Source organism: Marmota flaviventris, chromosome 6 (genome assembly GCF_047511675.1).
Source record: "Marmota flaviventris isolate mMarFla1 chromosome 6, mMarFla1.hap1, whole genome shotgun sequence".
Lineage (NCBI taxonomy): Eukaryota > Metazoa > Chordata > Mammalia > Rodentia > Sciuridae > Marmota > Marmota flaviventris.
The window spans coordinates 101971151-101984019 of record NC_092503.1 but is presented as its reverse complement, the minus strand read 5'-3'; the positions used below and the strand labels follow the sequence as shown (position 1 = coordinate 101984019).

Genomic DNA, 12869 nt, shown 5'->3' with positions numbered 1-12869 from the left:
CTCAAGAACGACCAATAATAAAATAACTCTAACACCAGTATTCTGAAGAGGAAATATGACAAACGAATGACATGAATACAGAATTTCAAACTCTTGAGGGCTATACCATCTGTGAGTACAAACTGAGACTAAACATAAACACCTCAAGTATTTTTAAATAATATTTTATTATATTAGTCCTGCATATATTAATTTTTATGCCAACATTTTATATAATCAATAGGTCATAAATATATGGACAATTCCCTTGCAAATATAAATATTTAGTAGTTCAAACCAACCTCATGAACATGTAGTTATTGCTTCCTACAGACATGTGCCAGATCCTTGTCCCCATCCTTACCAACCCATCACACCCTACAAAGTCCCTCCCACACTCTCATTATAAATACATTTTCTGCATTTCCAACTAGAGGAAACAGAGGCCTCTTTCCCCAAAAGAGATCCCAGGGAATGGCACTGGATCAAGGTAACTGTGTGACTAGGAGGTGGTCATTATATGACGTAAAGAGAGTGGGCCAAGGACTCCTTAAATTTCCTCCATCCATTGTTAGGGGGTCAAGACATTGGAACATGTCAGGACTATGTAATGATTCTAAAACACCCAGAAAATTAACTCTACATTTAATACAGAGCTTTGAGAATTCCATGCAGATCTCAGTAAGAGCCCTAAGAAGTGAAGAAAATTGGGGATCAGACAGGACTTGCTGCAGAGAGGTGGGTAAGGAGTGGCATTTCAATAGCTTCCTCAGAAGAGTTGATGTACAGCTGTCAGGCCACGTGGTGGACGATGGGGGTGACACAGGTGCAACCAACAGTCACCCGCACTTTCTCCAGCCGGAAGGAATGAGAGCAGTCCTGAGGCTCCCTTCGAAGGACCAGGATCTCTTGCTGGATGGCAACCGAGTTCATGGAGTTATCTTCCTGACCCTGGGCATTGATGCAGCCCAAGTGTCTGCACTGGGCCTCTGCAATCTCGGAGGGGAACCGGTGGGGGTCCCTGGTGATGCTGCAAGAGTAACAAGCCAAAGTGAAATGGTGAGACCAGAGAAAGGAAGATGGACCATGGATAAGAGCCCGTGGCAGTGGGCTTTCGCCTACAGGGGAGCAGCTCTGAGTAAGAAGGGTACTGGAGCCAGGCAGCCTGGGTTCATATGCCACTCTTGGGCAGTTAACTCCCTAAACCTGTTTCCTCAATAATAAAATGGTGATTCTCCCATATCATTCTCTGGTGGGATTGTGGAGAACATTCAGTGATACAAATGCATATACAATACACCCCTACAATATTAGCATTCAATTAATGTTAGATCTTTGAGTTCATTTTTATTTGCATTATTATGATGATGATCATTGCTTATCCTTTACCTAGAGATTGAACATCACCACTAGATTTCCCAATATACAATCTATAAAGCCTGCTACTTGGAGGAAAAGCAAAGCCTTATGTCTGAATCCAGGGCCTTCTGCTAGTTTTTCTCTCAATAGTCCCTTCTGCCTGGAAGTATGAAGTATGAAGAGAATCAGCCAGTTTGCCAAGGTACATGCTCCTCTTGTGGAGGGATCTATGCTACGATCCCCAAAAACCTGAAACCTGTTTTCATGCTCATTTTTGGAGAGTAGTGGTGGTGCTTTGTGTTCCTAGGACCTATATCTTAGGACAAAACCACAAGACTATCACCGAAGGTCCCCACACTACCATCCACTTTCCAAAATGGCCTTTCTCCCCAACTCTTCCTTCATACCCATGCCTTGAGGACAATGTCAAATTTGAGTGGCTCTCTCCTAACTGACTTTTCTGGTTCCCATTTATCTTCATTTAAAAGATCCTTTCTTCCTACACAAAAAGTTTGTAAATTCCAACCTGGAACTGGATGAATCAAAAAAAGGCAGAAAGTCAAGGAGAAAGTGCAAGCAATATATTACCACCTTCAACCACAGAGGTAGACCTAGCCCAAAACAGCAAGAAAAATCGGAGCTCCCAAGGAAAGTAGAACTTCTGTTGTTCAGACTGAATATGAGGGCTTTTTTCTTCCATTTGTACATATTACAAATTTTCTACTTTATGATTAAAATAAATAACCATGTTTTCAAAAGGATGTGAAGATCTGTCTCCTGTGCACTTACTTGTAATCCCATGGGGAGATGGAGCGGTTCTGAAAGTCATGTGATATGGCAATGCCCTGGTTTTGATTGAGGATGCGAATGTCAACCTTCACACTGTTGTCCTCCAGAGGAGGGCAGTTCCCAGGCTTCTGGAGGACAGGAGCCATTGTTTTGGGGTTTTTTCTGGCTGCTGCTTCCCTCAGAAAGGCAAACCCCAACATCAATAGCAGCAGACACTTGACCTGGAACATACAGAAGATTGCAGTTGGTTGGACTCTTGTGTCACTTGCAGGCATGAGAAAATGCATGATCTAGATGAACCAAGCTTTCCTGGTCCCTTAGTGAGATCAGGGCTTCTCTCTAGACCACAAGTCTTCACCTGGAAATTGGAACAGTCATACTTGAAGATATTTGGGTGCCAAACAGAAAAGTAATCTCATTAGCCTAGCACTTGAAGCCCTCCATAGTTCAAGACCTTATAAGCAGGGAGACAGAGAGATGTAAAGTCTGGGACTATGTTTAAATCTTGTCTTGGCTTCCCTATTAAGCCCCTGGTTTCTCCTGTTCCCAAATGTATGATAATACTCAGTTTATATGATTTATGTGAAGCCCATATACGTCTGTTAGACAAAAACAAAGGCTTAAAAAAATGACCACTTTTGTTTTTATTCCCAACCTCAGATCCCTCAAATATTCACAAAATCCTTCCTCCCAACCATCTGTCCTCTTAAAATTCACTGTCCCACCTCTATCTGTTGAATCATATCCTTCCATCAAGGCCCCACTAATTTGTGGCTTAATTAGATGTTTACCATTATTAAATAATAATTTTACCATTTATCATTCAAGCAGCATTTTTATATTATCTAGAAATGTAGTATTTGTGTTCATGTCATATGTACATCCCTTAGATTATAATTCCCTGTATGATAATGGGCATAGTACAGGTGTTCCATAAATACTCTCTGAATAAATGAAGGAGTGGATGAGCAAATGAACAGAATGATACATTTAAATTAAACAATATGGTTATGCTTGATGCATTAAGAAAAACATTACGCAAAACCAACTATAGCAAAGTTCCAATTATCTGTGCTAATTGAAAGAAGCAGGGGCGTTAATGATGCACAACAATAGAGAATATGGAAACTATTTCTCTTTAGCTCTGGAATGTATATTTTATACTATCAGTGATGTATCAGTTTATCTGGTATCATTGGAACACAGAGAAAAAAAAGCACTCTGTGAAAACCAAACTAAAAGGAGAACTAAAAATCTGACCATCTGGCCAGCTTCCCTTTGGCATGACCATGATTTATTCATCTGAACATCCCCACTGACCCTTATAGGGAATGGACAAGGTCTAAAACAATGCACAAGAAGAGTTAAACCTAGTTGCTTTCATTCTCTGGGCCCAATGTTGTTCAGGTTCACACTTTTCAGGTATGGCAAGTAATTAGACAGGTTGGTTTAAAAGGCTCTCTTATTCTTTTGCAGATGCTGAAGGCAAACAATGAAAAGAGTAAACCAAAAGTTCATGATGTCAACTAGTTGTACTGAGGTAGCTGGTACTAAAAATAGTTGAAAGCAAGGTGATCAGCAGTCATCCACTCTTGTCCCCCACAATCATTCACTCATTCAACAGCTCTCTCTTAACTCTATGCTGTGGTAGCTCTAGAGTCAAATGTCCGGAGTCCATACAGGACTCTTATGACTGTGACTCAGTTTCCTCCACCAGAAAATGTTAAGATCATGGGCTGTGGTTGTAGCTCAGTGATAGAGCGCTTGCCTAGCATGTATGAGGCACTGGGTTTGATCCCCAGCACCACATAAAAATAAACAAATAAAATAAAGGTATTGTGTCCATCTACAACTTAAAAAAAATAGAAAATGCTAAGATCAAATGCAATGATCAATTCAAAATGAGTCCTACCAGCACATGGTAAGTATTTGATATGGGTAGCATTAGTCAATACTGAGCTAATCCTACACAGTGGAATTTACTTTGTGCACCTCCTATCCTGACAAAGTGCTGTGAAGTTTTTAAAAAAAAGATTCCAATTTATATCAAAAGGTCCTTAGATAGCTCCCCTAAAGTTAAGAAATTTTAGGTTTTTTAGTAAATTCCCTCTTTGAATTTTCTCTTTCTCCTTGTGTACCATATTCACCAAATCACTTCTATTTTCATGATCAAGGCCTAAAGTAACTATACCTTAGGTTTATGTGATTTAGTAATAATAACCATGCTTCTAACAAGTCATTATTATTTTTACTTAAGAATTCTTGTAGAATTTTAGGAAACATACTTTCACATCTCTTTAAATACTGGACATTAACAACTATGTTGTGAGTTACATAGCTAATATTAATTATCCCAATTAGGTGAAAGAGTTACATCTAAGAAGCAATAAATACCTTGATTGGATTCACCAGCCTTATTAGTGCCAGAGAGACTCCAACCTACATGTCAATGGTTAGAGCTATTGCCATTGCAGGTCATTATTACCAACATTGATCTTAGCTTTGTCTCACTAGAGGATCCAAGCATTTTAAACAATGTGAAAGCTATATTAGAATTGCATAAGTTTTATAGACCACATGGCTCTTTATCAGAAAATCAGATGATGTCTGCAAATCACTCTGGTTAGCTCCATAAAGCTATAGATTTAGTTGTAGATTTATGCAATACAGAGCAGAAACTCTGATAAGGCTGTTGATGGTTTTTATTTTGTTTTTGTTTTTCTAGTACTGGGGATTGAACCTAGGACCTCAAGTTTTCTATCAGTGAGCTATATCTGCAGGCCTTTTTTTTTTTTTTTTTTTTTTGGTACTAGGGATTGAATCGGGGCGGGGGGGGCACTTAACCACTGAACTACATCCCTATTCCTTTTTATTTTTTATTTTGAGACAGAACCTCACTGTATTGCCCATGCTGGTCTCAAATTTGTTCAGCCTACTGAATAGCTGGGCTCACAGGCCCCCAGCACACAGCTGTTGTTCATTCTTAGCAATAAAACAAAGAGCACTTCTTCCCAGAAAAGTTCAGAGCACTTTATAAACTTGAATTTCTATTGTCACTTACAAAACAGGTAAATAAATATCACTCTCATTCTGTAGAATGAGAAAGCTCCAGCTGCAGGTGGGCAGTAACAGGACATGTCCATCCTCAGCCTGCCTTGGCACCTCACTCTATTGTGAGCCCAGCAGAGAGCCCATTTGAATTTTCCCCAGTCTCATCTACAGTTTACACCCACCCCATGTAGGAATGCCCTACAGAAGCTGGCCAGCTAGTAGGTCCATGAGAATTTGTGCTTGCCAAATCTTTCAACGTCTAGTCCAACTCCAAAGCCTCTTGCACTGTCACGTTTCTTGCTAACAATCCATCAGATTTCTTCAAAGAAACCAGAAATAGAAATGGCTTAGGAGAACAAAACTACCTAAAAGATTTTCTTGGACACAGTAGCTTTAAATTTAGCAATCTTGCCTCTGAATCTTTCAGAAAGAAGCATACTGTATTTGGAGCCAGAAAACTTATATTTATGCTTCAGTTCTTGTGTTTACAGTATCCAGTGAGGTTAAATAAATCATTTCATTGAGCTTTTGATCATTTACATAATGAAGAAGTAATTCCCATCTATTTAGTGGATAATGAGAGTCTTGGGTTAATAATAATAATACAAATTAACACTTATTGAATGCTTTCTCTATCTTTACTGTTGCATGATACAAACTATCCAAAAGCTAAGCATGCAAAGATCTTCCACCACAAAGTATAGATTCATTTACTCTCAATGATATCAGCTAATCCACACCAAAAAAATGCCATAAGGTAAATGCCATTATTATTCCACTGTACAGTTAAGAAAATTAAAGCATAAAGAGGCTAACTAACTAACCTAAAATCCCACATTTATCCAGCAGGGGAGTGAGTCTGACTGACTCCAAACCCTCTAGATACTGCATTTTACCACATTTCTTGTAATCTCTAAAATAATACACAAATATAAAATAAGTGTTATCATTGCCATATGCCATGAACCTTTTATGAAATCCAACCTCTTTTAAGTTGCACAGCTTTTAAAAGGAGAATAAAAGAGGGATTATCTAGGCCAATAACATGGTGCCTGATTTCCTAAGCCTTATTTTCATGTACTTCCATATTAAATTCTTCCCAGGCCTTATCTGGCTGATGTCAGGCATTGGCAGGAGTCCAGACACAAGGGAAGGGGATATATTTCCATCACATTAACCTCCCTCTGACTATCAGAGGAACAAGACAATGGAAAAAACAACCTGCTACCAGAAACACAGGAAATTTCTGTCCTCCAGGAGCTGTCCAAAATTCATCACTGGGTGTTTCATTTCTCCTCCAGGATGCTCCTGTGCTCTTGGGAGGATCACGAAACCACTTGGGGTCCCAGCTTCCTTTGGTAAAATACATACGTACATGTTCCCTAAAGGACTGGCTAAGCTCCCCTCATGAGATAAGAGTTTTAGGCCAAGCTAACTCTATCATGAGTGATCACCAGAGACCATGCCTGTCGTTGTGTACCAAGGAATGCACATGCTGATGTGACCAGGGCAACCTGGTAGCTGATTATTAAAAAGAAAATGTATAGATAACACTCAACCATCACCCAGTTGCTAACAGCCTCCAGGGGAAGGGAAGGATCACACTTTCCAACACAAGCAATCACCCCCTGGACCACTCTCTTCTTGCCTTTTGGTCACACCCACCTTTCAGTCAGGAAGGCATGAGAAGAAAGGAAACCTAAAATCTACAAAGGGCCAAGACACTCCCACTGCCTTGGGCACCAGCTCTGGACCCTCTCTTTTCTGGAGGAGTCTCTCTCTCTCTCTCTCTCTCTCTCTCTCTCTCTTATTCCTTAAATAAAACATATTGTCTTCCCTCAGCATTTCTTGGGTGTTTAATGTTCAACACCAGGAGAACAAAGACCTGATTCTGATTTTCAAGACCGGTTTCACTAACACCACTGGGGCAAAAATCATCAGTTATGTTTTACACCCCACTATAAGTTTTCTAATTATTTTTTTCTTTCTCTCCACCAAGCAAGAATCAAAATTAAAGTCAGCTTTTGAAGAAGAAGAAGAAGAATTTTTTAAAAGACTCTAATGAAGGCTAACTCTAGAAATGTGCTTTTCTGAAATCCTAGGAATGCTTACCCTTAAGCTGGAGTTATTGCTACTCACCATTGCTTTATCATGTAGGCTCTTCATTATTTCCCTTCAGTTGCTTGCTTTGTGCAGGAAGCAAGTCTGGTCTCCCTGGGTATGCCTGTGTGTGTCAACAGGAGTACCTGTCGGTTTTATAGCAATCACTGTCCTTGTTTTGAATGACCTGCTTACTGTCTTTGAGTTGTGGTTGACCCAGAGATACTGACATTGCTGACAAATGCAGTTTTGTTGTGTTTTATTTTTTTTTTCTATTTCACTTCCTGAAGGGGAACCAAAGGGGACCCTTTACAAAAAGGGATGACGGGAAAAGACCAAATCTTCCTTTTCTTCTACCCCACTTCCACCCCCATTACCCTCAAATTATACTAAAATTCTTAGCTGATTTACTACAGAGATGAGCCAAGGTACAAATTACTGTCATGATCTTTTAGATTCTTCCACAAATTGCCAACACCCTCCTCACGCACCATATGTTCTACTTTCCAGTCATACAATAATCGGAATTAAACAAAAGGACCAAATCTAGCTCCATTTTTTGTACAGGAAATCAAAAAAGTGATTTGCATCAGTGAGACTCAGGAGCTATATCCCCAGGTAGTTTTGTGGACTTCCTGAACTAATTCTAATTAACCCTATGATTAGACCCCTACTAGTCGCTAATGGTCATTTTTCATATAACATATAAATGGCTATGCTCTTGGTTATCTCTGATTAATAATCCTTTTTTTTACCAAAATGAATTAGCAAGTAGAAGTCTTCAAATGTTCTGATGTGTAATTTTAAATAATGGTCAAAATTTTCATTTGTCCCAGTTCAGTTCGGATCAATGTTTATGAAGCACATGGTACCCTAGGAATACACAGACATTTCCAACAAATGGTAACTTACCTTTTTAAAACCTCTGTTAAAATAAGGCAAAATTACACATGCACTTTTCAAAAGGCTGAGCACATTCTAGCATCATGAAGTTATTTTCCACTATTATTAACATGTTTGAACAGGTTTCCTCCATTTTTTTGTTGTTTTAAGAAAAAATTGTACTAATGTGTTAATATTTCAGCAAAGTATTGCAATGGGTTTAAAAGGCAGACACATTATAAGAGGCTATAAAGTAACAAATAAGTTTTATACAATTAAAATGTTACACAGACTTATGGGATACATTGAATAACTACCACTTCCAAGAAAGGTCAAATTCAGCATTAGCACCTATAATATCTTTGAAAGTAAAACTTTTACTGCTTACTGCTTCAATCTCTCATAATATATTTCTTAACTTTCTCCCAAATACAGTGCTCTCAAACCCAGAAAAGAATGAAGGGTATGAGAAACACAAACACTAGGAACACATAGACAAAATAAAAGCTAGAAATATTGACTAAGACTTGAGAGTTTAACTTTGAAGTCACTCACTCAACTGAACCAACCATAAGATTTCTGTTTACTGAATATTATATGAGGAATTTATGAATCATAAAGAAATTGCCAATATGATTAAAAATTAGCCTATTAAATTTTTCTCACAAGTTATACTTATAACAAATCTATAATTAAAATATTTACTCATTACACATTCAGGGACATAGGTGTTTGATGGGTTAACACCCACTTTATTGTGCTTACTTATTTCCATAATGAACAAGCAACACATACCACATCTTTCCAACATTCAAAGGAATGCAATAATAACATAAAAGTCTCTAAATAACTGTAAATTGCATGCAATACTGCTTTAATTAGGTATTTTCACTATAATAAAACAAATACATTATACATATTTTTTTCAATGAGCTTCAGTTTGAGAAACTGAGCAGCAGAAATCAATCTTAAGATTTGAATCATGGCAAAACTGGTAGTTCTATGAAATCTGGAAAATGCATGAACCTAACTATAGACATAGTCTATCCCTCACCTGGAAAAAAAAGCCTTTTATTAATTTTAGGGAATAAGACTGAACACTGGCTAAGATATGAAGTTTAAAGCCACCTGGAAACCTAACCCAAGAAATGAAGAGAATTCATGGTACTGGTGGCAGGTAAGAAATAAAACATTGCATTGGGCTGACCAACTGCATATTTTATTAAATCACTTTGAATTAAAAAAAATATGAAATTCTTCATTTTGTTTTCTTGGAAATGAATCAGAGTCCTACACAATCTGGAAACACGAAGTGGGTGCTGACAGACTAGAGGTCACTCCAGGTGTGGAATTTTAGAAAATTCGTCCTTGGAGTAAATGGCACTGCAGCTCTGGTAGCAGATACAAAGGAATGATGCTCTGGAGAGGAGGTAGGGACTCTGTGATCGGTCACTGGGTAGATGAGGGTCCCAGCTGGAGGTGGGATCTTTAATTTTATATTTTATCCTCCACTGCTCATGCCTCTGTCCTCACAAATGGTAATTTCAGCAATTTGAAGTCCTCCCTCGATAATGTCTTTCTGGGGGAATTTTTGGGGAGCACATATTTTCTCATTCTATCCTTGAATATATTTTGGACTTTCTTCAGAACCTTCTCATAATGAGTTTCCATGCATAAGAAGATGGTAGATGCTGTTAAACAAGCCAAACAGCTTTCAAGATACGCTTGGCCTCCAAGCTTCTCTGCTTCTGCATAAAGGTAATTTAGATTTCAAACTGATTCTTCAAACTGCTGCCTATCAATCTGGTTCTCCAACTGTGCCAGGAACTTGGTCTGGAACCCACAGTGTGTGCCACTGCTATAGTCTCCTGGCATCTTCCCGGACACATGGTAAGGACAACACAGGCTGCATGGCCTCTTCTGCCCTCCAGCTGTCAAGTCTTCTTTAGTTAAATAAAATGGAGAGGAAACTGTCCTTGGCTTCATTGGAAAAGTCTCCAAAACTAATCAAAATTCTGTGATCATGGGCCTTTCATCCACTTTGCTCCTGTACATGCCTATGAGTCTTCTCTGCACCTCTCCTCTGCAGAAGTTTAACTCCAACAAGAAGCTTTCTCGAATCATCTTTCAGGCACTGTTCCCTTCCTCATTAACTCTGAGCTTATATTGCACCTGTCTTGCATTCACTTATGTATTTTAGAATGGTTTTCTAGGGTATTCACAGATTTGGGGTAACTTTAGCCCCTCCCCAGTTATGTCTACAGCCTCTTTCTCCAAATATGCATCCCCAATATACAATCTAAATTAAAACAATGCAGATTCAAGAAAAGTCCCCTACTCAGATTAAAGTCCCCAGGCCCATCTTATAGAGAATTTTAAGGCCTCACCATATACTTTCCACGTACACAGAGAAGCTAGCTTCATTAAAAGCAAGAAGCATGCATTTAGCTGTCAGCTCTGCTTACATCATCCATGCTGCCAAAGCAAGATATGCAAGAGAACCTAAATTTCAGTATGTGGATTGAGTCCCTCACTTTCTTCAGTGGTCTACTCCATACAGAGCTATAGCTCAATGTGCAGAATAATACACCAGCCATCTTGAAGAAGAAACAAGTATATCACTTTTAACCAAGAGTACATAATTCAATCCAAGAGGATTTTATGAATTGTGCAAGAGAACAAAATGATCCCTTATGTAAGAAGGGAGCGACACTGACCTTTATATCCAGTGGTCACAAAGTTTTCTCCCTCTGTGTAAAAAAAATTTAAAAACTATCTTATCAGGATGCCAGACTAGAGAACTAGTAACTAGCTATCACTAAGTTCAAGCAGAATCAACAGATCTCTAGCATTAATTCAATTAGTAATAACATGAGATTGTTGTACTGATGGTACACAGTTAGTTTTAGAAATCTAATTTCAAGAGGTTTTGTCCTAATTTTAAAAAGATACATTTAATCAAGATATGCTGCAATATATCTGAAGATCAAGAAATCAAAGTGAGATGCTACCCTAATGCAAGACTGAATAGTAGCATGGTGGCAGCAGTCTGGAGGCAAGCCGTGCAGGTGGTCAAACCTTAGGCTGGATCAAAGATGGTCTGTGCTATGTAACCGCAAAGCATTAGGCAAAACTATTGCCTGCAATAACTTGAGAAGCAGATCTTACACCTAATGACTTGTAGCTCTAGAGAAAAAGATTAGAAAACAATGTTTGTTGTGGGTGTTGGATGCTATATTCTCTATTTGACAAAGTAATACTAGAAGAGAGAAACTCAGGAAGGAGTTGATAGTCTACAAACAAAATAGAACGGTAATAAAGAGAGTTCAGAAGTCCATGATTAAAAAATAGGAAGAAAGGGAAGGAGAGAGGGGCTATTCTATTATCCAAAAGTAGAAGATAAGATTGAAAAAAGTTTTGAGGGAGAAACATCTAGCAAAACTTTCAACCAAATAAATTTTCTAAGGACAAGAATCAGAATGAAGTATGAAGTGAATCCTTTTAATTGGACAAAAAAATGAAAAATAAAGTGTGTAAGAATATAGACAGTTCTTGTAACCTACCTTTAAATCAAGATAGGAAAAGTTATAGGAATGAAAAAGCTAAGAAACAGAAATGTTCTGGAAGTTATGCCTCAAAAAAACTGGACTTAAATGAGAAGTTTGCTAGGTTTTTGAAAGAGCTTTCAAAATTGATCAGGAACCAAACGTCAGTCCCCTAACATTGAGGAGCAGGAACTATAAGACCCCCAAGCCAAACATTCACCAACACCATTTCATATGTGGCTAAAGAGATTACTAAGAGGTCAAAAAAAAAAAAAAAAAACTTTCTTTGAATCTCCCAAAGAATTGATTTGGGGGCCACAAAATAAAAGAGATGATCCACTCCCAGAACCAGAGTGTGGTATAGAATATTTCAAGTGTCTGGCTATGAGTTCCCAATAATCCAACCAAACCAGGTTTCAAAGTTGCTACAGGTCAAAACTCCCATGCATTTCCTGCTCTATTTCCAAGTACAAGTATTTGTTGCTATTTTCCTGCTCCTATTCTACCTGCTCAGACCTTATATAATGAATTATATACACCATATAGAAACCCTAGATTTTCTTGAGATATTCTGATTGCATGGGGCTTTGGGGTGCTCTTTCTTAGGGAGGGAGTGAAGATATTATGCATGCAAAAACCAAGAAAGGTGAATGGCGATAGGTAAAGTTAAGAGCAACAAAATGCCTCTTACTATGTGAACTGCTTTGGCCCATGAAATGTGAGTGAAAGTGAGTGAAGTAAGTCATTTCCAGGCAGAAGAATGTCAAACCCATGTGTCATTCACCTAACTTCTCTTCTGCCTTGGGGATTATGGAAATATGTGGGGAAATGACAGCATGGCAAGAAGGTGGAGCCCCTATCAACCTCAAGGTGACTACAATGAGTTGTCGCCCTGCTGACCTACATTGGGCATGGCAGCCTGGCCAAGAAATGAGCTTCTGGAGCTGGGGTGATAGCTTGGTGACAGACCACTTGCCTAGCTGTGCAAGGGTCTGAGTTCCATCCCCAATATCACAAAAACAAAACAAGAGCCTCTGGTGTTCTAAGACACTGGGGTTGGGAAATCTCCTTCTGAATTATTTGTTTCTGCAACATGTCATGGTCTAAACTAACCAGTAGAGACATTAAAGGATTTTTCAGTTTTCTGCTTATTTTTAATTTTCA

General features: G+C 38.6%; 1 protein-coding gene across 1 annotated transcript; it reads right to left on the bottom strand.

Moving 5' to 3' along the window:
- Positions 1-771: 771 nt before the first annotated feature.
- Il17f (interleukin 17F) lies at positions 772-10035 on the bottom strand. Its single transcript, XM_027938226.1, has 3 exons — positions 9937-10035; positions 2128-2348; positions 772-1009 (listed from the first exon to the last, which is right to left on the bottom strand). The coding sequence occupies exons 1-3, from the start codon at positions 10033-10035 to the stop codon at positions 772-774; spliced, it is 558 nt and encodes a 185-aa protein (XP_027794027.1).
- Positions 10036-12869: the final 2834 nt, after the last annotated feature.

Bases quoted from the DNA above. Each gene is read 5' to 3' on its own strand.
- Il17f (XM_027938226.1), bottom strand. From the start codon at position 10,035: ATGCCAGGAGACTATAGCAGTGGCACACACTGTGGGTTCCAGACCAAG. The intron at 2,349-9,936 runs GTTTGAAATCTA...TGTATGTTCCAG, and splicing joins GGCAGCAGTTTGAAGAATCA to GTCAAGTGTCTGCTGCTATT. The intron at 1,010-2,127 runs GTAAGTGCACAG...TTACTCTTGCAG, and splicing joins ATCTCCCCATGGGATTACAA to CATCACCAGGGACCCCCACC.